The following is a 27948-nucleotide window of genomic DNA, read 5'->3' on the forward strand; positions in this document are numbered from 1 at the left end:
TAAATGATTGTGTTGTTTGACTTAGCTAAGCTTTGAATCATGTCTTGGAGATAATATAAGAAGTGTAGTTATTTTTATGAGCTTTCTAAATTGTTAAATATCACTCATTTTGGTGGTCTAAGTCTCCAGTTATAAGTTTATAAAGTTGCATGGTAGAATATGTCCAAGTCTGGACAGATGTGCTCAATTGTGCTTGATTGACCTTGTTAATTGTAGAATCACCTTGTGATGATAATAAACATGTTTTATATAATTTAATAAACTTTCTATAAAGTTAAGGTTCATGCTTGTTTGATGTCCATAACTCTAGTTATGCATTGTTGAAATTACTACTACTTTTCTATCCTTGTTCTGTGTAGATTTATAACATTGGCATGTTTGACCTGGTTAACTTTAGAATAAGTTTTTGGTGATAATAACAATGTTGCAGGAAATTTCATTAGCTTTCCAGAAAGTCTAGATTTACCCTTGTTGGATGCCTATGTCTCTAGTTATGGTTAAAACAAATGACTGTTGTGCTGCTGTCTAGATTTCTGTACATGTGCTAGGTGATTGTTTTAGCTTGCTCTTGTTTTGGCTAAACATGTTGGTTAGTTCTTGATCGATGCATGTGTGCAATATCTGAACTTAAGTTCACTTGTGTGCCATGCCTAATATGCTTACTATCCCTCTATAATAGGATTGTGTGATGTTTAGTTAAATAACTCTAGGTGCCTATGTCTTGCATGATCTTATGTTTGTCTTGAATGCTATTATATGATGCATCTCATATTACCATTCTTCATATTCATGTACTTGCATCTTACATCTCATCTAGGTACGCTAGATGAACCACGTGAAGGACGTGATATTGGAGCCAAACCCGAAGACGGTGTATAGTGAACCTATCTCGAAGATGGAAGGACTAGACAAGTGCTAGGATGGGAGATACTCACCAAACGAGTGTCATCTAACAAACATTAACCTAGTGATTGGATCACAGGCAAGCCCTAAAGCATTCTAAGCCTCCTATATTTTTACAAATATCACTTAAGTTCTTTATGTTTGATGCATTAGGTTATAAGAGTCGATTGAAACCACTTGATGCATAGAACTACCTTGTCCAGAAATATACCTTGAACCTTATGTAGGTCTAGGATCGAATGTATGCTTAGCAATGCTTAGACCTGTAGAAGTCGGGTGATTTTCTGTCACCTGCGAGATATAGGTGGATACCAAAGCACGGTTGGCTATATTTGCTATCGTGAAAATAACCATGTGTTAATAATGAATGGAGACCGGACGAGATGTTGATAGAGAAGCAACAAGATATGGAGGTCTTGGGTGTGGATCTATCCCCGTCTGTGTCGATTAAGGACCGTACCGTTGTTGGCGCTTCTAACAAGATTGAACGCATGTCTATCACTTAGCCGGCCGGATAACTCGTTCCGACCGTGAAGCCGAGCAGCTCAACTCAGACCGGGCCCCGCTCTGTCAAAGTGCGCACTCTACATGGTATTAAGGATGTGCGGAGAGCCAGAAGTGAGCCAAGAGCAGGGTAGTCCTGATCGTTCTGGCAACTGGCCGTCCCTGATTGTGCGGCACTGGGCGAACCCGCGAAATGTGTACCTGAGTTGTACCAAAGGTGATCTAAAACTACCTTGCGCATGTATGTCTGGGTTTATGTTAGGAATAAATTCTCAGCTGGTTGAAATCGATTCGAATCGCCGTCTCTCCCGGATAGTGAGAAACTTGGCTAGTCCCAACATCGTAGTAACTGTATTATGAAATATGATGGTTATGATGAATATTAAAATCTTACACCGGCTATGGTTACTATTGTTATGCTACTAAATGATGTACCACATGTTTGACACCGGTTAGTTGCTAATCTAGAGATGAATAGCTATAATTAACTTGATGACCAAAGTATAATTGTACAACTGAATTAGTCACATTTTATGTAAAATGTTGTCAAGCTAGCTCCACCTATAAAGTCTTGCATACTCTTTGGTGTCACTTTATTTTTAGTTCATGATGGGTAAGTCTAGCTGAGTACATTCAAGTACTCAGGGTTTATCCCACCATGTTGCAGGTGAAGTTCTTGGCCTGCTGAAGATGGTGGCTAACCGTCAGTGGACTCGGTGACTCTATATTTATTTTCTCATCTATATGCTTTTATCTGAAGATGTCACTTATGTTAGCAATGTATTTGGAACTTATATTAATATAATCATTTGAAAGCTATGTTATTTTCACTAATGGGTTTTTAAAACTCAAACTTGTACTATTATTTGTGAACCCACTTGTAATATTATTTCTGATGCAACTCTGCGTATGTGATGTGTATTTTCTTAATCACGCGGTCTTGGTTGTGATGTTGATTTACCGAGGTCCTTCGTGACAATCGGCGGACTATCGGGTTTATATAAGTGAAAGTATGCGCATATCAACGTATTAGCGGGGACAGCCGTACTTGATCTTATATAAATTAGACGGTTTTGTCACACTGATGCTGATGCTGATTTATTATGAGAGAAAAACACTGTAATTTTGCTGAAATGGTATGACCGATGAGTTTAAGCGAACAGAGCCATATATTTTTTTTGGGGGGGGGCTCCTAATAATGGAAAGAAAGGCCCACAAGGATCAAGATGTTTACCCATGTACAGCCATGAGTAGTTATTTTTATGTCAGTTTAAGTGGAGAGTTTTATTTTATTGTTTTCAAAGTCTATCATGTCATATAGAATAAAATAAAATTTGAACGAAACACCGTACTTCAATGCAAAGTTTTATTATAGAGCTTCATAGTCATTTAATTTCGTGACTCATAAAGGGTCGGTAATCGTGCCAAGAGAATTTCATCTTCATCTAAATAAAACTCATTTCTTCTATCTCTTTAAATACACTGACATATCATTAAAAGTATCTACGTGACAACCTATTTAATACAAATAAAATTCATATTACTTTTTTAACTAACGAATATTATTTTTTTCTCACAATAAATCAGCTCATGGTACTTTTAGTCATGGGCTTATCAGCCAAGCGAACGGGCCCACTGAAACTACCCATGCACGGTGGGAAAATATCTCCCGGCGTGGAATACGTCACCCCCCATCACCAACTGCCCGTCCCTTTCGCGCGCTTCTTCCTTCAATTCGCTTCATCATTCACTTGTGTGTCCTGTCCACACAAGTAAACCTACCTCCACGCCCTGGATACTGACACGCGGGCCAGGCTCACGCTCGGCCTCGGGGCCCAACACGGGTGACACATCGTACGTCTACGCATCAATGCGCCACCCGACTCACCTCGTGACCGTACCGCAGTAGCTTCAATCAAAAAGACAGGCCCAGCCCAGCTGCCGGAGGGAGCCAGCCAGGGCCCAGGGAGGTGACTGGACGTAGTACGTACGTGGACGATGCCAATCCCAGTGCCTGCAACTGCCCCAGTTCCTCTTTCCCCCTCCTCCACTTCGTCTCCGCTTCACCCCTCTCCATCTCCGCCTTGACTTCCTTCGCCACCGTCCTCTTCATCCTCCTCCTCAATCCGCTCTTTCAGGAAGCGAGAAGAAGAAGCAACAAGGGTGAGTAGTCTCTTGCTCCAACCGCCTTGCCTACCGTTGACTCGCTTTTCCCTGCCTCGCTCAGCTCTCCTCTCCGTGAGCTGAGCTCTACTCTGCCGCGCGCGTTCTTGCTTGCTCCTCCTCTGCTCCACCTCGCCGTTGCCGGGTAGGGTAGGTCGTCGATCTGGACGCTTGCTGTTTCCATACTTTCCACTACTGGTAGTAGTAGGATGCATGAACTGATGAACTGACTGTTCACTCTGCAGTCCGCATAAGGTTGCTGCACTGCATGCGTGTGGCCGTGCCAACATCCATCCTCTCACAAAATTCTCCATCACCTACCTGTATTGACTTTTCTGCAGGGGACAGGAATAGGATCATGGCCGGGCGCCGGTGCACCCACCACCACCTCATGCTTCCGGCCACCGCCTGCCTGTGGGCTCTGTCATGCGCGCTGCTGCTGCTCCGCGCGTCGTCAGCGTCCCCTCACGGCCTGCTCAGGGTCGGCCTCAGCAAGCGCGGCCTCGACCAGCACGCGCTGCAGGCGGCTAAGGTCGCGAGGCAGGAGGACAGCCTCCGCGGCCGCCTGGGGGCCAGCAGCAGCAGCAGCGGCGGCGGCAGCGGCGACGACGTCCCGCTCGTCGACTACCTCAACACCCAGTACTACGGGGAAGTCGGCCTCGGCACGCCGGCGCAGAACTTCACCGTCATCTTCGACACCGGCAGCTCCAACCTCTGGGTCCCCTCCTCCAAATGCTACTTGTCGGTCCGTCGTTCATTGCTTTCTTTCTTTCTGTATCTGATGTTTGGTTTGCCATTGCCATGTGTACATTTGCATCATTGGAAATAGATCTGACTGTTGTTTGGTTCCACTGAACTGCAGATAGCGTGCTACCTCCACCCCAGATACAAGTCCGCCAAGTCTAGCACTTACAAGAAGGATGGTATATATTTGTGATTTTGTGGCCTGGCCTCATCTTTTTTCTTCTCTTTGTTTTTTTAAAGAAAAAAGAAAAAAATATGTTTTGTGGGTAGTTCAAAGGCCATTGCTAAATGCCTCTACTCTTTCTTCCTCAAATTGTTCAGGAGAGACTTGCAAAATCACCTATGGCTCCGGTTCAATTGCTGGATTCTTCAGTTACGACGATGTGCTGGTTGGAGACCTTACTGTCAAAAGCCAGGTAAATCTAACACTAACAACACCTGCCTCCAGTGTTGACATTCACGCGCGGCGGGACTGTATCTCTAACGCTGCAAATCAATCTACCCATTTCAGAAGTTCATCGAGACGACGCGCGAAAGCAGCATCACGTTTATCATCGGCAAGTTTGATGGCATTCTTGGTCTTGGATACCCTGACATCTCCGTCGGCAAAGCTCCTCCAATTTGGTATATAGTCTTGTGCCTGTGTTACCATGCAGGTCGCTGGCGTTGGCTTGCCTGTTTGCCATTTAACAGGAGACCTGTTTTTTTTTTTTTCTCTCTCTCTTTGCCAGGCAGAGCATGCAAGAGCAAAACCTGCTTGCGGAAGATGTTTTCTCCTTCTGGCTTAACCGAAACACTGAAGAGGAATCTGGTGGTGAGCTTGTCTTTGGCGGCGTGGACCCTGATCACTTCAAGGGAAACCACACCTATGTTCCTGTTTCCAGCAAGGGTTACTGGCAGTTCAACATGGGGGATCTTCTCATTGATGGCCAGTCCACTGGTTTCTGCGCCAAGGGCTGTGCTGCTATTGTCGACTCTGGGACTTCTTTGCTGGCTGGTCCAACAGTATGTATCTCCATACTGATGATCCTGAAATTCTATCTTTTGCACGATCATAGGCACTTGGGTTACAAAGCTTGAGCTGATTTGGAGTCATTCATCAATAGATTAATTACTAGAATATGTAGCATCAGTAGACTATTGACTAGTCTTTACACAACTGGACAAGGTGCCTAGGTACTGAGTCTGAATGGGAGTACAGCTTTTGCAATATGCCATGACTAAAGACCTGCCTCGTGTTTTTTTACAGACAATAATTGCTCAGGTGAACGAAGCAATTGGGGCTGCTGGAATTATCAGCCAAGAATGCAAAGAAGTTGTGAGCCAGTATGGAGAGATGATCCTCGAACTGCTCATAGCACAGGTTTGCTAGCTTCTGCATTTCTTATCTTTCGTCAGACTTCTGACCGTGGAACGGGTGTTATAGATGATTGTGCTCTGTTAAACTAGTTTTGAACTCCAGTAATTTGGTAATGCTTTGACACTGCAGACATCTCCAGAGAGAGTGTGCAGCCAGGTTGGTCTGTGTATGTTTGATGGCGCTCAGTCTGTCAGGTGAGCCTATGATTATTGCAGAGTACCAGACCATCGTACAGTTATAGCCTGTTCGCTTGAACTTATAAGCCGGCTTATCAGCTATAATCTACAGTATTTTTCTCTCACAACAAAACACCTTCAGCCGGCTTATCAGCCGGCTTTAATACCAGCCGAACAGGGGTGAACCCCGCGTGACGAACAAGGAAGGATAAGTAGGGAATTTGGATAGAATTTGGGGAATTTGAGAAGAACAGAGGGAGCAGAAGAGGGGAATTGAAGAACAGAGAAGAAGCAAATGGGGGAAACGGGTTTTCTGTTATTCCATAACCGCTTCCAGGTTTCTTACAACGGCTTATAAGCCACTCCGCCGCCTCTTTGGACCGAGCCCCTACACCTACATGGGCCAAGCCCAACTCTTCTCCATACTCGACACAGTTACGAAGCCCAACACCAAATCACTGTCACAAGACAACACTTAGCCACACTACTTCCCGCGCCTCCTTCTGCAGTTTCTGACACCCCGGCGGCGAGTGGGCGTCGTGAGAGCGCCGGCAAGGAAGATGAGGGAGAGAGGGGGAGGGAGGGAGGGAGGGAGACGTTGGGAGAAGCCCAGCAAGGCAGCAACAAGTCTGTTATATTTATTACCATGATTCTTTTTTCGGTCTAAGAATTAGAGTCACTGAGTGGAGGCTAAAAACCTAGGGCTAATAAAAAAATAGTTTAATTTTCTTTGTAATATATATTTTAGCTTTCTTTTGTATTATAAAATAAGCGTTTATTTAGTTCTTATCTACTCCCTCCATTTTAAATTATAAGACATTTTACCTTTTTAGATACACTAGTATATTGCCCGTGCTAACGCTACGGTGACATCTAGAAAAAATAAATAATAAAACTAAAAATTAAATCAACTAATGAAAGAAACACAAATTCACAAACTAATGAAATAAGACCATGCATTATTGTGTGTTAAAAGATATTGGACTTCGGAGATAAGAAACTGAAAAAAATAAATAAGAAAAGTGAAAAACTGGATACTTGTTCTGCCTATCACAGCCCAAACATTCATGTCTAAGGTATCCATGTGAGTACTTTAATAGATTGATATATATGAGCTGGAAAATTAGTAACAATAGCAAAGCTACATATATATAACTGAAAAATATTGCAAATCTCACAAGAACAATTGTTTCAATAGTAATGTTTTTGTACCCATTCTTGACATAGACAGGCAGAAGGGCAGGCTTGGTGCAGTGGTGAGAGCTGTTTCACTGAGTCACCAGGTCATGTGTTCGAAGCAGCCTCTCTGCAGATTTTACGGGGGAAGGCTTCCTCGGTTTTTTCCTTTCCCAGACCCCACTCATGTGGGAGCCTGCGGCACTGGGTCTGCCCCCTTGATATAGATAGGCAAGCATTATATATTTGTATCGAGAATATGGCATGCAAATTAATATTGATTTATTACATAGTATAGTAGATATATAGTTCACCACAATACAAGTGAAACGGGAAATGTTGGATATACACCCGAGCCAGGATGATTGGGCCTCACTGTACTACGACGTGTTAGCGTCATTCATCTTGTTGACACTTGAGAGCGGTGAAGGTCTCCATCTCATCCTGCCACACAGAAACACGAAAAAGGATTTATTGAAGTTTAGTTTATGTCAACCACTCGCAAGAAAAATGCACGGTTATGAGGGCTGAAAACCATATCCACAATTATGCACGTCCTGACACTCCTATAGGAACCATATCAAAGCCATGCAAGCATACAGTGATGATCATTCCAGCCCCGCGCAGGTCCAGCGTCCTATAGGAACGAACGGATCAAGCCAGCAGGCATGCTCCGAATATCACCCATGCGACAACGGTTCCCCATTCAGATAAATGAATTAGGGAAGTCCATGAACAAAAGGTAAGAGGCTTTAGTATCTTCAGGCAGTAATATTACCAGCGCATTTGTATTCCTTAGATACTGAAAATTTTATTCCTAGTCTACTTGAATATTACCAGCGCATTTTCATTCCAAAAAATTTAGACTTCGGTGATTGAAGGAGCCAGGAAACATATCATTTCAGTTCAGTCATACCTCACATATTCATGTTCCCATGAACCAATATCACCTTCAGAGCCGAACAAACGGTATTTCATGCTCTCCTGGAACAAGATGTCTCAGTTCCAGATTCACGGGAACAACTGAAGAGGGATCTAGTGCCTTCTGTACACATATCAAATGAATAAACATTAACTAAATCTGCCATAGATATCAAAACATAATAAGAGGGATCTCTGTCAGTATCACAACAAAAATCAGAACTATAACTGACTGAAACGAATCCAATCAGTCAAATCAGCGCCCCAAAATCAATACAGAAGAGAACCTGAACATTGCATCCAGTCCACACAAATCGAGCGAACTCGCTTCACTAACCAAGCATCACCCCCTTGATGCATCTAAACCCATGATGTTCATCGAGTAAAATTTAACAGGTTGATTAAAAGTTCCATATAAACACCAAAGAAACTACCAGAAGCCTAGGATGCTTCTTGACTATATCAGCTATTTTCTCAAGCAACTCCTTTTGATATACTGACCCTGTTGGATTAGATGGCGACGTAGAGAATTAAGAGAAATTCTGGGTTCTGGATTAAGAACATACCTGCATGAGCAAGATGGTCAATGGGGGCTGCTACATCGCTGGAAGAAGATGGCTGGAGCTAGATTCGCGGGGCCGGCCGGAGTGGGAGACAGAGGCATGGCCGGACAGGTTGCCCGAGCCTGGTGGCATCGCCACCGGGCGTACTGGGAGCAGGAGAGGAATCAGACATTCTGCATCTGCAAAAGAAGTGAAAGGAACAGAGAAGAACACACCTGTATGAGAAAGATGGTCGTGATAGACTTAGTGGATCACCTAGACATAGATCTAGCGGGTACAACCTTACATACGGGATGAAAACTTTCTAGAACACGATCTAGCGAGAGAGAGAAAGGGAGATGAGATGTCATCGACCATCCGCGGGCTTGGAGGAAGAGCTCGACGTAGCCATGGCGAAGGTGATGCGGCCCGGGTCGGCAGTGTCGTGGTGACGGTGTTGAGGTCGTCGCAGTGCAGTGGTGGTGCAGAGGCGGCGGTGAAGACAGCAGTGGAGCTTCCCGTCGCTGGCTGCGCCCCTCACTAGATCGGATTGGGTTTGTCGGTGGGTGTGGCGGCTCACGGTGAACCTCGTATTGAGAGCCGTCGGTCTCCACCTCTCTTTATAGCGCAGTGCGACGGGGGCCCACCAACTATGTAGGGTTGGGTGCCCCCGATCAGGGCGCGAGGTCAAGGCCCAACTTGGCCGTTGGGCCGAGCTGGAGAGATCAATACTAACAGGTCGACGGGGGCTGCTACATCGCTGGAAGAAGGTGGCCGGAGCTAGATCCGAGGGGTCGGCCGGAGTGGGAAACGGAGGCGCGGCCGGACAGGGTGCCTGCGCCTGGTGGCGCCGCCGCCAGGCGGACTGGGAGTAGGAGAGCGAGGCGCTGTGCGGGGAGGGAGAGAGAGGCCGACCGATGTAGGCAAGGGAAAGGGAGAGGGAGAGGGAGAGCGAGACGCGGCCGGCCTGCCCGGACGACCGCCGCCGCGTCAGCGGCGAGGAGCCTGCAGCGTGGGAGCACGATGGCCACCGTCACGAAGCTTGCTCTGCGCTAGGCGGAGGACGTCCTCGCCGGTTGCTTCCTGTGTGCCGCCACGTGCCAACCACGTTGACGTCGTCGGCCGACCACTATGACGGCATTGGCGCTGCCATCGACTGCGGGGGGTAGCAGCTCAGCCCCGTGTCTGTCCTAGACCTGCACTTCGACGACGAATCTTCAACGTAACACTCCTATGGCAGGTAGCGACGAAATGCGAGCAGGGAGCGGCCGCGGTAGGGAGGCGAGCGTGATTAGCGGCGGCTTGCGTCGGACGCGGGCGCGAGCGTGATTAACGGTTGCTTAGCGTCGGGCGTGTGCGCGGGCGCCTGAGGCTGAGGAGGTTGACACAAGCGATGATGGCCCTTGGATTTGAGTGAATTAGGAGAGCGAAGACTCAGGCTATATCTGGACAGTCCATTTCGAAGATGTTTTTCTGGGTACACTTTTTTGGGTAAATGGAGACGGGGTTTCTCAGCGGGGGACGTTTTTTTGTGGATCTAAGAAAGAAAAAGTTGATTTTGTCATACACTTAGATATGCACCATGTCTGCATACACAATAATATTAATGTATCGAGAAAAGCCAAAACATCATAGAATTTGGAACGGATGGAGTATGCTCTTAGGCTCTTAGGGGGGCAGACCCAGTGCCGGAGGCAAACCTTCCCCCGCAAAATCTGCAGAGGCTGCTTCGAACACATGACCTGGTGACTCAGTGAAACAGCTCTCACCACTGCACCAGGCCTGCCCTTCTACCTGTTTATATCAAGAATGGGTACAAAAACATTGCTATTGAAACAATTGTTCTTGTGAGATTTGCAATATTTTCCAGTTATATATATGTAGCTTTGCTATTGTTACTAATTTTCCAGCTCATATATATCTATCTATTGAAGTACTCACATGGATACCTTAGACATGAATGTTTGGGCTGTGATAGGCGGAACAAGTATCCAGTTTTTCACTTTTCTTATTTATTTTTTCAGTTTCTTATCTCCAAAGTCGAATATCTTTTAACACACAATAATGCATGGTCTCGTTTCATTAGTTTGTGAGTTTGTGTTTCTTTCATTAGTTGATTTAATTTTTAGTTTTATGATTTATTTTTTCTAGATGTCACCGTAGCGTTAGCACGGGCAATATACTAGTGTATCTAAAAAGGTAAAATGTCTTATAATTTAAAATGGAGGGAGTAGATAAGAACCAAATAAATGCTAATTTTATAATACAAAAGAAAGCTAAAATATATATTACAAAGAAAATTAAACTATTTTTATTAGCCCTAGGTTTTTAACCTCCACTCAGTGACTCTAATTCTTAGACCGAAAAAAGAATCATGGTAATAAATATAACAGACTTGTTGCTGCCTTGGTGGGCTTCTCCCAACGTCTCCCTCCCTCCCCCTCTCTCCCTCATCTTCCTTGCCGGCACTCTCACGGCGCCCACTCGCCGCCGGGGTGTACGGGCTCTTAGCGTGTACATATTTTTTCACGTATAATTGTTGTCATCTAAAACAGCCCCCTATGTTCAAATTCTAGCTCCGCCCCTGCACATATCGTCCACGATCCGCCCGAAACCAAACACATATCGTCCGTGATCCGCCTGAAACCAAACGGATTCGCTGGTCTGGTGAGTGGTGACAACACATCACCTAGAGAGGCACTACTGCTAGTCTATACGAGTGAGTACGTACTAGGTACTACCCCCTAAATAAACTATGGAATTACTGGCCCCAGGCATCCGGTTGGATACCGATCCATCGGACGGTACAGTGGTCCAAGCCGATTCGTTTCCGCACGCGCGGTTGTACTTCGCGCCTGTGCCAGCAAGCCCATGCCCGCGCCTGCTTTTCGCTTCCCACGCCTAACCAGTGTGCAACATCCGATCTATTTTTGAACATCTAGATGCAACACTTGCAACATACGTCTGAACATATATAAATCACTTAAAACATCCGTGTGAAACACTTGAAAACTATTGTAAACATACGCAGCATCCAGATAAAACAATTGCGACATATGTGTGAAACATATGCAACATCCAAATAAACACTCTTGCAATGTCCGGCTGAAAAAACAAATGAACCATTGAGGACAGACGCTTGCAACATACGTGTACAACCATTGCAACGTATGCAACATCCCGATCTATTTTTGTAACATATCTGTACAACATCTGAAACAATTTTAATGTACTTGCAACATGCATCCTATCTGGGTGCGGCTTCCTCCGCCGTCTGCATCGGGACCGCAGCCGTAGCAGGAGGGGCTTCCGCGCCTGGGCTGACGCTTCTCTTTGCGCTGGCGGTGCCTGTCGGAGTCATCGGGCAACGGAGTAGGAGCAGCGGGGCGGGCGCGCGGAGCAGCGGCAGGAGCAGCGGGGCGGGTGGCAGAGCAGGAGCAGGCGGGGCGGGCGGGAGGAGCAACGGAAGGGGCGGACGCAATCCGCCTGCCCAGGAAGAGGCGTCCGGGACGAACGCCCTGCACACAACATTTCCGAATAAACTAGTATATAGGCTAAACATGTGACATGTCAGCCGGATCGGAGCCAACCACAAATCGATAGGTCTGTCTCGCTCTATTGTAGGTCCGGCCTCGGCCTCGGACGCGGTGTGTGGACTCTGGACTGTGGTCATGTGTGGCGCGGGGCTTGGTTTAGTGGGCCCCATATGCCATCCACGTTGGCCAGGCGCACTGAGATGCCTGCCAACCGCTTCACCAGGTTGGCCAGTGCCTTTGCAGTGGCACTAGGCGGCGGCGCGGGAGGCGCTGTGGGCTGCTTGCCACCGTGATCGGAGCCTGGCAATACCAGATTGATAGGATCGATGATCCTACGGCGACTGCGGAGTTTGTAGGGGAAGGTGGGGCCGCGTGGAAGAAGAGCGAGAGAGAGATGCTGGGAGAAGCCCAGCAACAAATCTGTTGCTTTGTTTAATTATCTCAATCAATGTTTAGGTATATTTATCCCTTCCTAACAAACCAAATTTGAGATCTTATCTCCTAATTTTATGGGACTAAATAAGAAATAAACAAATCAAAGGGATAGCTGGTCCCATTACCCCTTGATGGCCGATGGCCCTCCCTACTAACGCGCTTGCGCCTCTCGTACTGCATGCCGGTCATAACATACGCCAACATGCTTTTTCCCATGTTACTGCATGTTCTTTTCATGCTGTGATAAATTATCATGCAAAATTTTCTGCAGCGAGGGAATTGAATCTGTTGTTGGCAAAGAAAACTTGGGCTCAGATGTTATGTGCTCAGCCTGTGAGATGGCTGTTGTGTGGATAGAGAACCAGCTCCGTGAAAACAAAACTAAGGAGCTGATATTGCAATATGCTAACCAGGTTACTGTGGATTTTCTTTTTGCCATTTGTTCAATTATATAAATTTTTAGATAATAAGTTCAATTATATAATTGGTGACAAGACTCTGCTTGTGTTCCAGCTATGTGAGCGTCTACCAAGCCCCAGCGGAGAATCAACAGTCAGCTGCGAGGATATCTCAACGATGCCCAATCTTGCATTCACCATTGCAAACAAGACCTTCACCCTAACACCAGATCAGGTGCTTTCCAGTAGCCCATCATATATCGTTTTCAACTAATATTAGCATTTCTTCATTTTTATAAAATAAAGTAGCCAATTTTTTCAGCAAATGATGCTATCGATAAATGATTAATCAAATTTACTGAACATTTAGTAGGCTAAAACATTTTATACTTGATGTTTATTATTAGTAGGCCCGAACATTTTATACTTGATGTTTATTAGAAGGAACCTATCCTAGTTTAAGAAGGAATGAAGGATCCAGTGTTGGGGCAGTTAGTAACTCAACATTTGAGGGCAACAATTTTGAAGTCTTGAAGTGACATGATCAGTAGTTGACATTTGGAACCAAAAAGTGCCTAGTAGATGTATTGAAGATAAATTTATAGGTCTTATACTCTACATGGTTTGAAGTGAAGTCGTTCTAGTTCACCTCAAGTTCCTTTGTTATATTTTTTTTTGAGAATTGTTATAATTTATTTATTTAGACAATCATTCCTGCAAGTGCGTACATCCCTCAAACCTTGTGAAACATGTGTTGCAGTACATTGTGAAGCTGGAGCAAGGAGGCCAAACTGTCTGCATCAGTGGCTTCATGGCATATGACGTCCCACCCCCGCGTGGTCCTCTCTGGTATATATGGGGGACATGACATTGCTTCATACCTTGATATTTTTCTTCTACCCCATCTCAGTCTGAGAGCTTTGCATATGAACAATTGTAGGATTCTTGGGGATGTCTTCATGGGAGCTTATCACACGGTGTTCGACTTCGGCAACGACAGGATTGGCTTCGCGGAATCTGCATGAGTGTGGGAGCACTCTGCTCTTTATGAAGACATCGTATCTATTAGGGATGTGTAGTTTCTCTATCCGCTACGTGCAGACAGTACGCTGCAAATAAATGGATGGCCAAAAATGCTGAAACTGAAAATATGAACAGAGCTTTCTTTCTGGAGGAGCAAATGGATGCTCGAAGACATGTATGTATGCTTGAAGAGCAAATGTTTGAACAGAGCTTTCTTTGAAACTGTTTGTTCATGGCAGTACAACTTATCATTTGTAAAATAATTTATGCATTGCCTATGAACTGATGAGCATGTATAAATGCATTCTTCTTCTTTCAGTGGGATAGCTCTTGCCTTCTTGGCTATGGCCTATTCTAGTTGCTCAGGGTGTCAAAGTGGGCTATTCTTAAGAATGGAGAGACTGAACATGGGCTGGGCCTGAACAATGATGCCATTTTTTAAGCCTGGCATGAGAGACAACAATAGGTGTATTTACTAACTGTAGCTTTTTTTTTTTCTGCAACAGTTGGGGCGATCTCCTGCTCTTTATATGTATTAAAATTAAAAAGATAAAAGTTGAGAAATATAATCACCAGGAAAGAAACAAAGAGCAAAATAGAAGGAAAATAAACAAAACTACATCAGGAATATGTAAATAGGGTCTCTGTTGCCAAAACCGTGATGCAGCAGAGAGGTAGTGCCAAACACAAATATCATCTGGCTAAATGGGTTAAAATCCGTAAGTGAGAAAAAAGGTGGTCTGGTATTAAAATCTCGGGCAGATGAACATTAGTCTCCCACGTAAATGGTGCTGGAAGTTGAAACATGAGAACGTGCATTGCACTGATTTTCAGTAAAAGAAGAGGGAACGTGACCAAGCGTCTAAAACTACAGAGCCCAGCCAAACAAACAGTTGCAGCACCCAGAAAGGAGAAAGAGGACTGCCACAGAAGCTAGCCCAAACCTCTACCGTAGGATAAAGACGCACAACAGGTCCTAAACACCATAGGTATACAGTCAGTCATCCTTTATTTACCAGTTAGGCTATTTAGACCGTGTTTAAATGAAGTTAAATAGCCTTGTATAGTATCATTATATATATATATATATATATATATATATATATATATATATATATATATATATACACATATGTAAAATTTAAATATACAAGAAAGTATAAATTTAGATGCAAACATAAGTTCTACATTAATTATTTTTTGTAATGGCAAAAAGTGGTTAATTTAGATCAAAATTTAAGGGTTTAATTATTTTTCCTAATGACAAAGGTGTAACTTAGTTACAAATTTTAGGGGTTATCTTAAATTATCTTTTAGATGGAGTATGTAGGTAATTTAGATACAAATTTATGCGTTACCTTGTGTAGTTTTCATAATGTTGAGGTGGGTAACTTCTTATAAAATAGAATAGATCCCAAGGCTATTATTATCTATGATGATTAGAGTACAAAATTAAAGCCTAAATGTTTCTGATTATCGTGCGATTTCCTATGATTTATCTTTTTTCTCGTTACCAACGATGATGATTAGAGTTAACCAAATTAAAGACTAGATATTTCTAATTATTATAATATTTTATAGATTTAGTATGGCTCGTGAGGGTTATTGTGCGGAGTCTCATTTGGAATATCTAATTAATAATAGTAAGATTATTATGCTTATGCATACTAGAATAGAAATAGATTGTTTAACATGTAGCGAGTGCCGATCCCCAACTAAGTACAGAAGGTATGAAAAATTAAATGGAAATGTTATGGGTAGGGCGTTTGTTCGTCCGGACGCTTGCGTTGGTGCACCTCGATGCCGCCCGAACGGCCCAACACTATCATTCGCACGGTCGCACCCATCTCACACTACTGGAAACAGGGCCTTTGCCGAGTGCAAACTGTTTTGCCGAGTGTCAAAAATCGGGCACTCGGCAAAGAAGGGAGTGCCGCACTCGGCAAAGAATTCTTTGCCGAGTGCCGGACACTCGGCAAAAAAGGGCACTCGGCAAAGGACTTCTTTGCCGAGTGCCAGGCTCTCGGCAAAAGCGCAGCACTCGGTATAGGCTGCCCCACGTAACGGTGTTCGGCCACGTCCTTCTTTGCTGAGTGCCTGTTGTTAGGCACTCGACAAAGATTTTTTTTTTGGAAAATACTTTGCCGAGTGCCCCTGACACGGCGTTCGGCAAAGATTCAATATTTTTTTTGAAATGTCTTTGCCGAGTGCCTAACAGCTTCGGCACTCGTCAAAGGGAGGAATTCAAAAAATTATATAATTTTTGAAATACCATTGTCGAGTGCCCCTGTGAAGGCACTCGCCAAAGAGGAAATTTCTAAAAAAAAATAAAAAAAATCTATGCCGACGACCAGATCGGGGCACTCGGCAAAGTTGCCTCCTTTGCCGAGTGCCTCCCTGATCCGGCGCTCGGCAAAGGGGCGGGTGGGGGCACTTAGGCGAATTCGGCCGGGCAGTCCAAGCCACACAGACAGACAGCCCCCGCGCGCGTCGTTCCCGGTCAACGTCGCCCCGCGCCGCCGCCTGCCAATGCCGGCCCGCCCCCGCACCGCCCTCCCCTCCCCATGCGCCGCGCCCGCCAGCCACCGGGCCGCCGCCGCCGCCGCGCATCGCAGCCCCTCCCCGCGCCGCGCGCCGACGCCAGCCCCCGCCCCCGCGCCCACGTGTGGCCGAGCGTGGCCAGCTCACCCACGCCGGCACGCCAACGCCGGCGGGTGGAGGAGGGGAGGAGGAGGAGGAGGGGGAGGAGGCGAGGAGGAGGCAAGGAGGAGGAGGAGGAGCTAGCCCTGCCCCCGGTCGCGCCCCGTGGACCGCCCGCCCCGATGTCGCCCATGCCCGACCCCGTTCTCGACTCTGGCGACCCTGACCCCGACCCCGACGCCACCTGCCCCTACCCCCGGCGCCCGTCAGGTATGCCCTCTCTCTTGTTGTTGTCGTGGTAGTGATAGTTGTAGTAGTATTAGTTGTCGTAGTAGTGCTAGTGGTAGTAGTAGTAGTAGAACTAGTGGTAGTAGTAGTAGAACTAGTGGTAGTAGTAGAAGAAGTAGTGGTAGTAGTAGTAGTAGAACTAGTGGTAGTAGTAGTAGCAATAGTGGTAGTAGTAGTAGAACTAGTGGTAGTAGTAGTGTAGCAATAGTGGAAGTAGTAGTAGAAGTAGTGGTACTACTTGGATATATTCTTCTGCATGGATTGATATCCAAACTACATGGCTTCTCTTGAGACACATGTCCTTGTCGGCCATCGTGCCGTTGTTTTTTGCAGGTTTTGGAAACCTCACCGTGCAGGGGAGGTTGTGCTGATTTTTTTAAATGACAGTATTTTGTTCCATTTTGTAGAGAAGAGCCCGTCGAAGCCGAGTCGGAGTTCCCGTCGCCGTGCCGGTCTGCCTGCACCGCGTCACATCGCCACTGCACCGACCCGCCACGGCCTCGCTAGCCTAACTCCGCCGCCACCCTAGGTATAACCCCTCTTTCCGTATCATGGTCGTAGATCGCGTAACCCAGTTAGGCGTCTCCTGTTCGAAAGAGATACGGTTGGAGATATGCAGATCTTTGCATATCTATGGCCGTATCTGTTTCGGATTGTCCATATTTTTTGGATAGCCCGCGGATGCGTAGATGGGTTAGTTTCCATGGTCTGCTCCGGTCCGAGATAGAGTTTCGGCATCATCTCTCTGTTGTTCTTTGGATACGCACTCTTCTTTGGCAGGACGTGTATCTAGAGAACAGCGGGGAGGTGCTGCCGAAATTCTGTCTCGGATAGGAGTAGAGCATGGAAACTAACCTCATCTACGCATCCGCGGGTGAGATTAGGACCTATCCTCACCTATTATATAGTAGGAACACCATGTAGATGCAATTGATGGTTACATTACTCGTCATACATTGATCTTTACACACCTTAATTAATTAGCTTTGTATTACTGAAACATTGGAGTAAAATATTGTAGGCTTAGCTGGAACAAGAAATGAGGCAACGTTAGGAGCTGGAGGCCGGGCAACAGAGGATGGCGGCCCAGCTGGAGGCCGAGCGGTAGGCCCAGGCGCAGAGGCTGACGGACATTACGGAGTTCCTACAAGGGCTTGGGCAACATGTGGGCTTCTCTCTGCTAGCTGGGCTGTTGGTTCTACCTCCGTCTCCGCGTCCTGCAGCTGCAGCTACTCCTGCGAGTATAAAAGTTTTTTACTTCCGCTTGTGCTTTGCTTGTATGGCCTCTACCTTCCTAGATTAGCTATCCAAATAATCTTGTCTCACATGCAATCTTTTCTCCTTTGTGCAGTCTTCATCTGACGGTGGTTCGAATAATCCACCTCATGCACCTCTGAATGATGGAGCTGGGCCTTCACCACAGTCGCAGTGGCCAAGATGAGTGCACGTTGTATTTTTTTCATTTGTTGTTCACTTGGTGATGGACTTGTGATATACTTGTGATGCACTTGTGGACTTTGATGGACTTGCGGATTTATTTGGATAGACTTGAGCACTTATTATTATATATGTGATATATATTTTGATGGATGTGATATGTACGGATAGATGTGTGGATATATGAGATATATATATATGTGATAGATGAGATATATATGTGATATGTGTTTTTATGAATTTATTTGTCATGATGGAATGTAAAAAAAATTAAAAATTGTCGTTTTGGGTCACTTTGCCGAGTGTTGCACTCGACAAAGGACCCTGTTGCCGAGTGCCATAGTCACAGCACTCGGCAAAGCTGGAAAAATGGGCGCTCGGAAAATCATTTTTCCAGCTTTGCCGAGTGCCATGACCATGGTACTCGGCAAAGAATTTTTTTTAAAAAAAAATTCAAACTTTGCCGAGTGCCAGCCGGAGGGCACTCGGCAAAGATTTTTTTTTAAAAAAAAAATTCAAGCTTTGCCGAGCGCCGGCCAGGGGGCACTCGGCAAATAATTTTTAGAAAAAAAATAAAACATCTTTACCATGGGCCGGATAGAGGACACTCGACAAAGAATTTTTTTTAAAAAAATAAAAAATCTTTGCCGAGTGCCTGCAGGGTTGGCACTCGGCAAAGCGACCGTCAACGGGGCCGGCGCCGTGACGGTCGCTTTTCTTTGCCGAGTGCCCCCGGGGCTCTCGGCAAAGGCTTTATCGAGTGCCCGATAAAAGACACTCGGTAAAGAGGGCTTTGCCGATCAATTTTTTGCCGTGTGTTCTTTGCCGAGTGCCGCACTCGGCAAAGAACCTGAATCCAGTAGTGCCACGTTTTGTTAAAAAAACAAACATCTCTGCTCTCACATTTCTCTCGACCACTGCATCGCGACCACGCCATCGTGCCTACACTGCCACGGCATGCTCTACTGCAGCGCTCTCCATCACGCCTAGACGGCTACCATCCTTCCTCTCCACAGCGACTGAGTGCCATGCCCGCCTTCCTCCCTCTCCACCGCGCTCACCGTCCGTCGCGCGGCTTTTGTTTTGCATCACACTCGCCCGATCACTTCTGTCCCTTTCCGGTGATAGCTTGTGCCAGGAGCGGCGACCAGTAGGCCTCCCCCCTCTCCACCGCGCTCGGTCCGCTTTCTCCCTCTACGATGGCATCCAGCAATGTGGACGAGATCAGACTGGGATGTTTGTGCTTGCAAACGTAGGTTTCAATGGTTTCAGGTGTTTCAGAGGTATGTTGTAAGTGTTTTATATTGATGTTGCAAAAATAGATCGGGATGTTGCAATGGTTGTACACGTATGTTCCTAATGTTTCTTCTGTTTTTCAGATGTATGTTGCAAGTGTGCTTATCTGGATGTTACATATATTTCACACATATGTTGTAACTGTTTTATCTAGATGTTGCGTATGTTTGCAATGGTTTTAAAGTGTTTTTATGTGTTTTGCAAGTGTTTTAGACACATGTTTCAAGTGTTCCATCTATCTTCTTTTATATGTTGCAAGTGTTTCATCTGGATGTTTTAAAAGTAGATCGAGTGTTGCACATGGGGTGTGCGTGGGAAGCGGGAGGGGGCGTGAGCGGTCCTCGCGCGGTCTGGCGGTGCGGGCGACGTCCGGGGCGGCGCTGGCCAGCTGCTGGGGCGCTCGCTCGCTCACTGCGCGGGCATCGTCCGATGCTAGCTCCCTGGACCGGACGCTAGCAAGTCCCAAAATTAAATTGCCTCTTTAAAAACCTCAATTATAATCCATTTACAACCCTACAACGTATATAAGAGGACTCTGTGGTATACATTACGTGTACAAAGCCGATATGTGTATATGGATGTATGCACAGGTGTTGGTGCATAAGCTTGATTCCAGCAATGTCATTGCCGGCTATCATTAAGTCTTTGCAAAAGCGCATGCAATGCAGTCTCACGTGCTCCGGCTGCCGGAACCGTGGCGGGGTCAGTGCCCCCGCTACCGTTACCACCATCTCCGGCGGCGTCAGCGGCGCCGCTCCGGAGAGCTGGTGGCTCAGCGCCTCCGGCCATGATCGTCGAGAGGGCGGCCGCCAGGGCCGTGGTGAAGTTGGGGTCGCTGGTGATGGCGGCGGTCATGGTCTCCAGCGCCGACCGGTTCCTGCCGTCCAAACCCAACAGCGTCGCCGCCGATGGCTGTGGCGGCGCCGCCGGCCTGTGCCCAGCGGCAGCAGGGAAGCCGTACATCGGGAACGGCGGCATGGCAGGGACGGACGGCAGCTGACGGTAGTGCTGGAGCAGACCCGCGGCCGCCGCCGACGACGCCGGCGGCGGCGAGTGCGTGAGGTCGAGGGTGATGGTCGGGAACGGCGCGGAGGCGGAGAGCGTGGCGCCGCCCATGGCGGACGCGTAGGGGTGGTGGTACTGGAAGAGCGGCGCCGGGGCCGCGACGTGGTGTCCGGCGAAGAGCGTGCCCGCGTCGTGGCTGACGGCCGGGCTCGACAGGAGCATGGCCGCCGCGGCGGAGGTCGTCCTGGCCATCGCCGCCGCCGCCGCCGGCAGCTGGTGGTTGTGCGTGCCCTCGTACGTGGTGATCAGCACCGCCTTGTCCTCCGCGCACCGTTGCACCTGCACATACATATATGCACGCACACGTGTGTGCCCATCAGTTACTGATGACGTATGCTCATTTCTCCCATGCATGCAGATGCAGATGCAGGCATCTAGCTCATCTCTAATACGCCTGCATGTGTACGTAGGTAAAAGCCAAACACGTAGCGGCATTTTATTAATGAAAGTTGTTAAAGGCAAACACGTAGCAAGTTTGAGCAAAATATTTTAGAGTGATGGTCGTCCGTCTGGTGAGATGTCACAATCTGTAAACAGTTTGATCTTCTATTTGTAAATGTTCATTTGGGGACAGGTAAGGCTAGAGAGAGAGAGAGAGAGAGAGAGAGAGAGAGAGAGAGAGAGAGAGAAACAATAACGTATGCAAGCGTGGAACCTGCAACTTTAGCATATAGTATGTTCACATTTAAATGTCATCGTCTATCATAGGATAATGTCATCAGAGTTGCATGCAAAGGTATATTCAAAATGTACTTGCAGCTGGTTTGTTGGGTGCGTGTGCGTTTTTAAATGCCATATTTGACACGTATATCCAAATATTGAAATGCAAAGAAAGTACTACATGTGTTTGAATTGTGCTGCGGAGCACGCAACGTATCAGACCACGGCATATAATAATACACCATGCGACCATTTGCTTGTTTATTAGCTATACATACATGTTGCAGTGTATTAGTATTCAAATCAAGTACACTCAGCAACCTTTTGTTTGGCATTTCCTTGACCAATAGCTAGGAAAAACCTGTCCTTGAATATAAGCTAACGGAAGAAGAATGCACAGTACCGTAACAATTCTATCTTCGTTTTAAATTGCAAGTCGCTTTCGTTTTAAGTATCTAGGTAAAATGTATATCTAGACGCATAAGAAAGGTTATGTATCTATAAAAGCTAAAAAAAAAACTTACAATTTAGAACGGAGCGAGTATTTACGAAATAGCAACCGTAATATGCATAGATAATAGATTGTTAGTGTACGTAATATATACCTGCTTCCTGACTGGGCATCCCGTGGCCATTGTGCAGCGGTAGTAAGATCTGGGGCATGGGTTACCCTTGGCCATCTTCTGCCCATACTTCCTCCATGGGCATCCATCGTTGATCTACACATATGTACACATATCCCCAAACAAAGATTCGTTAAAAATTTGAGGAAACAAACCAGCACAAACATGTGGATTTTGTTCTTTTGAATCCACACATATGTATTCTAGCTATTTGCTGACAGCAGCAGCATAAATCTGTATCTGCATTCTTACATACCATTGGGGCCTCGGACCGTGCGCGCACGGACACCCTTGCCCTCCGCAAAGGCGCCTCCGCCGGCGCCGTCGCCGTCGCCGCCCGGTCGGCGTTCTCGCTGCGCTCAGGCGTCCTCATCCCATCGTTTTGATCCGCTTGACCGCCGCTTCCTCCGCTGCCACCGTCTGAATCCGCTCTGTCAGCGCTGAACGCTGGCGGGGCCGCCGCTCCTGCTATTGCCGGAGACACGCGGCCGGGGTCCATGAACTGCACTCCCGTCGTCGTTGCCGCCGGTAGCATCGGGTTCGCTGCGCTGGCCTGCATCGATCGATCCAACGACCATTGTATCACTTGCCATGAACTAGTCGTGCTCATTAATTGCTTGATCGAGTTAGTTATAGGAGTAAGAAAATGGTGCGTATGAAAGCACCTACCGACTACCGTGATCGGAAATGCATGCATGGGGGCAGTGTAATGTCTCCCAATGTAACATTGACATGAATGAACATGCATGCTAACCACCGTTAGTAAGTGAGGCTTTGCTGTCAAAGCTTAGTTTCTGTTTGCACGGCCAAGCTGCTTTCGATGGCGAGATCTACATATACAACTATATATGTATCTATTTTATCTTCTATATCTATACTTATACCTAATAATATATTAAAGAGCAAAGTGATTTTTCCATCCGTCTTTTTTTTTCATCCTAAAATACCATCGCGCTGTCCATGTCATGTATATGTGACCTAAACTTAAGATCCGTGGTCATATATACGAGTCAGAACAACTCACGTTTAGTGATGGTGTACGGAGTATGACACTCCAAGACATTAAGTTTTGTTACAACGCACAGACACGTCGTTTGTTGTGCTACAGTACTTGTGTATATGTAGTCGGCCTGTGGGGGTGCACACATGGATGGAGACACCTCTCTCCAATCCAAATTATCAATGCAAATGCATGGGCGATTGACATAGATTTGATTAGCCACCTAAACATTAGGTGTCCAAATTTTTCTCGGGATGTTAATGCTTGAAGAATGTCAACAGAAAAGCAGCTTGCATTTAAATTCAATACGGTAAACACTATAGCTAGTGGTGACGGAAACTAAATGAGGTGCCCATCTGAACCACCGTAGAGAAATTAGCGGCATTAGGACACTCGCAATAGTAATAGTGCTAACTTTTAGCACATAGGAGTAGCTTATAACATGGATAGCCCCACTTAACACTCTCACATAATCTTCAAATGTGTGCAAGAGCTTAGCTCTTAATCAAGAGCGAGAGCTTTTCTTTCTCTTCTATTAAAATATAAAAAAATATTTAAAGCTAGCTTAAAAGTCGATTGTTAGAGCTATCCTTAGTTGTTTGTTCACGTATGATTGGAAATGCTGGGCATGCATGCAACTTTAAGGAAATGCTTTTACAATGCATAATTTCTACAATTTCATCGATCATTAATTGGTGTACATCGCTATATATGAAATTTATTCTTGGTTAGACACATATATGAAGTTATTGGTTGAATATATATTAGAACAAGACCTAATTTGAGGAATCAAATGGATCCAGAACGGAAAATATGAGTCAAATAGTTAGGTAGGGTGTCACAGATTGCAATTAATAATTAGCATATATATATATATATATATATATATATATATATATATATATATATATATATATATATATATATATATATATATATATGTGCGGGTTTGTAGGAACGATCGATTTAAAATTTGTGTGAATGTGAAGTGAATAAAGTATCATTAGTATCGCTTTGCTGGCTGCTCCATTCACGAGGTAGGAGTACTTTTTTTTTCTTTGATGATTATATATAATAGTAACACAGAGATATTCGGGAGATCTTTTTGATAACAAGACGACAAGTACAACGTTGACTAGGTAGGAGTTCCTGTTGGCTTAAGCTACTTTTCAATCATAGAATAGTGTTTTTCTCTCCCAACGTTTTAGCATAAGCATCAGCATAAATTAAATTTTAGCATAAGCAAACAGGGTCATATCTTTTTGATAACAAGACAAGTACAACGTTGACTAGGTAGGCTCCAATTAAGACGCGTAGCCATTTCTTTTCAACAAACTTTGAACTTAAGTCTTGAACACGAATCAAGCCACCCAATTAGCTAGTTTAGGTTTACCATACCTGTTGCTGCTGCTGCTGGGCTTGAATGAGCTGATGGTAGAGCGCGCTGTAGCTGCGGGTGAGCTCCTCCAGCATCCGCCGCAGCCGCCGGTTCTCCTCGCCGGCCTGCCGGAGCTCCTCCTCCACCGCCGCCGCCGCCACATCCACCTGTTACTCCACCACATATATGTGTAAGAGGGGATCGGATCAGTCACCATGAGTGTGCATGGACCGTGCTACGACCAAGATCAATACAAATTCTGATGTGGAAGAAGAAGAACGAACAAGATCAGACGAAGAAGCTTACTAGTACCTCTTTATCACGACCACTCGCCGTGCCCTCGCCGCCGTCGACTGCTGCTGGCGTCGCCACCGCCGCCCTGGTCAGCAGGTCTAGTGCAGTCTGCGATGACAGGAAACATGTATACGAATCAAAGAACGTACAGGCACAACAGCAGCAGAAACAAGCAAGGCTCATGTATATACATGTAAGTACGCATCGTTGATCTAATGGCTGTCTTATTAATTGCAAGCACAGACATCAATATATAATCAATAATCTCAAGCTCGATCGCGATCTCGACGGGGAGACTTACGTTGACCGTGGTATTATCGCAGCCACCGTCCTCGCCGTCGGTCCTGCGCCGAGCGGCAGCACCGCAGGCGGCGGAGAAGAAGTCCACCTCCTTGATCTCGCTCCTACGCCCGCCGCTGCCGCCGTGACCGAAAGCCGGCCGGTCCCCGTGCTCCGCCAAGACCATCATCATCTCCTCTTCCTTCTCCTCCTCTTGCTTCGCCTTGCTCTGCTGCTGCTTCGGCACCAAGTCCATGGATGGTCGGGTTGGAGCGAGAGGTATCAACCCAGGTAATGGTGAGGAAGAGACGGCTATATACAGCTCGTGACGACCTGCAGTGCCGTACTAGCTAGAGAATAGAGAGAGAGAAAAAGGAGAGGAGAGAGAGAGAGATGTCCAACTATGCAAGCTACTACTACAGAGTACAGTGAAGAAGCCGGAAACGTGAAACGGAAAGACTTGGACTTTGGACTTGTCCATGGGAACGAGACGGCTGGAGGAGTTGGACCAATGGCACGGGGACGAACTGGGTGGGCCAGCCCGCGTGGCGTCAGCGTGAGAGCTGGCTGAGGCTGGACCGGAGGGGACGCCGCCCTGCCCACGTGTCGCTGCGCGTGGGCCGGGTCAACTGAGTCAACGGATGCTGCGTTTTGCGACTTGGGGAGTGGCCACGAACCATAACATCTCTCTCATTATTTTTTTATTATTAAAGTTATTATTTTTATTATTATCAGTTGGGTTCATTTACAATAATATTTGTTCTGTGGCCAAATGGAAGTATGGAACAGGTTTTTCCTCCAACAAATGATACGGAACCTAAAAAACACACCTATTAAGAGTATATATATGTCTTTTTTAAGAAAAATAAGAGTATATATGTATGTTGTGCTCTGTTGTAATATCCATTGTGGGCTCATCTTTTTTTTTGTAATAGGGAACTTTTTTTATATATCATGTGCTAAAATATTTGTTCCCACCTAAAAGACTAGCTAATATCCTCTCAACACTGCCCAAAATTTTTAATCTTTTTTGCACGCTTAATTGTTCACCATGCATGTTCTGATCATCTTGACTAATAAACATGTCAAAGTAACCTGTTTTGTTCGTTTCTTTCATCTGGACACAAATTTATCTGATCTCTTTTATGCCACCAATTGAGCACAAAGGATGTAAATTATATCGAGTCTGGAATCTTAGAACCCATGTTGCAAGTTTGATGAGAGAAATAGAGGGTATTTGTTAAAGAGTGTTCAGTGGGCTTATCCTCCACAACAACTATCGCAACCGTAGCCAAGTAGTAGCACACACTACTACAGAATTGATTTTTAACAACCAGTTTTTTTTTTTTTGGTGTAAGGGCGGCTCAATCTGAATCGAGCTGTCTCTAGAAATGTATTTGGAGAATCGCCTATACAAAGGTGGAAAATTAGAGGTGGCTATAGAAGCTTCCTAGCCGCCCCTATAGTAGTTGTTTGTAGTAGTGATGAGTGCAACCAGCCAACAAATCGAATAATAGTTGTAGCTCACAATGGCACATCCTAATCTGCCAACCCGCAGAGCAACCCACGTAACTGAGGCACCCATTAGCCCGCACTGCCCCTTCCTCGACCAGAAATCAAGTGTGGCCACCCCCTTCCTTGTCGAGGCCCCCTATTTCGCTCGTCATGGACTACCTCTGCAGTTTGAGGAAATACTGGTATGTATATGGAATGTTCCCTAACAGTGGATGCTCACTGAGGCAATGATCTTGCATGCATGGAAAGAATTATAGTTTAGCACTGATGGCATATATGTGTAAATTGTGTTTTCTAGGTGGCGGATAGGGGATTTAGGTTTATGCCAATAACAAACAAAGCATTTTCTCTTTATAAAACATCTCATGCCCAGTTCATTTTTTTAAAACAAAAAACTCATGTCTATGGTCTAGATTCAATACATGGAGTAGTGCCTGAAACATGTTTGTTTGTCGAAACAAATAATCAAATATCTAGTTTGATATGCAAATTCTTGAATAAAAGTTTTGAAGATTTTAGTGTGAAAGCTCATACAAAATTAGGGGTTTATGGTTGTGTCGTCACTAACCCACAATATACACCGGCTAATTTTGGGAAATGAAAGAAAAACCCAAGCAGTGGCTATCTATCTATCTGCCGCATTATCTACTACATTAATTTTGGAAACTCATTTTGGGAAATGAAAGAAAAACCCAAGCGCTGATTTTGTTGACTCTATGTCCATGTGCTCGCAAGAAAATATCAATGGCTTGTAAACAACATGCAACTTGTATGTATTTTTTTAGCAAACTATAAGAGTAGTTCAGTTGGTTAGGTTTATTATGGAATGACCCATCTATCTGAGTTCAAGTTCTTGACTTAACACGAGTTTTGACATTTTCTTGTACTCATTCTAGGATTTAATGTCACTACTCTTTCCATGGTAGGTAACGTGCTCGTTAATAGTGAGACGTTTGTGGTAACTTCGTTCGTCAATCTTGAGTAAGATGTGCGCATATGCATGCGTGTATATGAGCTGTACTGGGTTCGGAGAAAATTGTAGGTAGTTCAAACTTATGCTTGCAAGACAAAACAGAGGTGGACTTATATAGTCACACGCATATTTTCAGTCATCATGTGTCCATATTATGTATTATCTAGCCATAGCAAATTTGTGGAGAATTTGAGAAAGAAACAATAAGGGATCGGAGATGTGAGACGATAGCCGGCCATTGGGGCTGGCTTGATTAACTAGCTGGTCAATGGCCACCATCAGCTAGTTGACAATGTGCATTATCTAAGAGCAAGGACGTTTTCAACTGTGACTTATAATATGAAAAATCTGCTGGAGAGATAGCTTATTCCTACAAGCTACTCAAATGCTGTCGTGGCGTGGTCGATAATATAAGCATATGTAAATGCCTGAGATCAACGAATGAACGGTAGCTTGTACATTCTCCATCCTCGCACACATTGGCGGATCCAGGGGGGGGGGGGGGGGGGGGGGGGGGGGGGGGGGCTGCAGCCCCCCCTGGGAGCCTTAATTCCTTGTTAAATTACTGTAGCATCAAGCATAAATCATCATTAAATCTTCATTATCAATCAACATGTCC

At 45.6% G+C, this 27948-nt stretch overlaps 2 protein-coding genes across 4 annotated transcripts; one reads left to right on the forward strand and one right to left on the reverse strand.

Moving 5' to 3' along the window:
* The first annotated feature begins 3408 nt into the window (after positions 1 to 3408).
* On the forward strand, positions 3409 to 14199 carry LOC136514408 (aspartic proteinase-like). 3 transcript variants are annotated; one of them, XM_066508372.1, is made up of 12 exons: positions 3409 to 3570; positions 3912 to 4315; positions 4433 to 4493; positions 4636 to 4730; positions 4826 to 4938; positions 5046 to 5319; positions 5564 to 5677; positions 5804 to 5868; positions 12732 to 12873; positions 12974 to 13093; positions 13619 to 13707; positions 13799 to 14199. In XM_066508372.1, exons 2-12 carry the CDS (start codon positions 3929 to 3931, stop codon positions 13881 to 13883), a joined length of 1545 nt encoding a protein of 514 aa, XP_066364469.1. In that variant the 5' UTR covers positions 3409 to 3570; positions 3912 to 3928; the 3' UTR covers positions 13884 to 14199. The 3 variants fall into 3 exon arrangements, with proteins under 3 accessions (XP_066364469.1, XP_066364467.1, XP_066364468.1); XM_066508370.1 differs by lacking the exon at positions 3409 to 3570 and adding an exon at positions 3577 to 3720; XM_066508371.1 differs by lacking the exon at positions 3409 to 3570 and adding an exon at positions 3585 to 3715.
* Positions 14200 to 20010: 5811 nt separating this feature from the next.
* On the reverse strand, positions 20011 to 25234 carry LOC136512997 (transcription factor WRKY5-like). The gene is made up of 6 exons (XM_066506999.1): positions 24864 to 25234; positions 24581 to 24670; positions 24289 to 24435; positions 22147 to 22443; positions 21873 to 21986; positions 20011 to 20886 (listed from the first exon to the last, which is right to left on the reverse strand). Exons 1-6 carry the CDS (start codon positions 25095 to 25097, stop codon positions 20164 to 20166), a joined length of 1605 nt encoding a protein of 534 aa, XP_066363096.1. The 5' UTR covers positions 25098 to 25234; the 3' UTR covers positions 20011 to 20163.
* Between the last annotated feature and the right edge of the window lie 2714 nt (positions 25235 to 27948).

Source organism: Miscanthus floridulus, chromosome 16, assembly GCF_019320115.1.
Source record: "Miscanthus floridulus cultivar M001 chromosome 16, ASM1932011v1, whole genome shotgun sequence".
In the NCBI taxonomy this organism is placed as follows: Eukaryota; Viridiplantae; Streptophyta; class Magnoliopsida; order Poales; family Poaceae; genus Miscanthus; species Miscanthus floridulus.

Excerpts from the sequence above, each read along its gene's own strand:
- LOC136514408 (XM_066508372.1), top strand. The coding sequence starts at position 3,929 with ATGGCCGGGCGCCGGTGCACCCACCACCACCTCATGCTTCCGGCCACC. Across the intron at positions 4,731-4,825 it reads ACCTTACTGTCAAAAGCCAG|AAGTTCATCGAGACGACGCG; the intron begins GTAAATCTAACA and ends TACCCATTTCAG. Across the intron at positions 5,869-12,731 it reads GATGGCGCTCAGTCTGTCAG|CGAGGGAATTGAATCTGTTG; the intron begins GTGAGCCTATGA and ends AATTTTCTGCAG.
- LOC136512997 (XM_066506999.1), bottom strand. The coding sequence starts at position 25,097 with ATGGACTTGGTGCCGAAGCAGCAGCAGAGCAAGGCGAAGCAAGAGGAG. Across the intron at positions 24,671-24,863 it reads GCGATAATACCACGGTCAAC|ACTGCACTAGACCTGCTGAC; the intron begins GTAAGTCTCCCC and ends CTGTCATCGCAG. Across the intron at positions 24,436-24,580 it reads CGAGTGGTCGTGATAAAGAG|GTGGATGTGGCGGCGGCGGC; the intron begins GTACTAGTAAGC and ends GTGGAGTAACAG.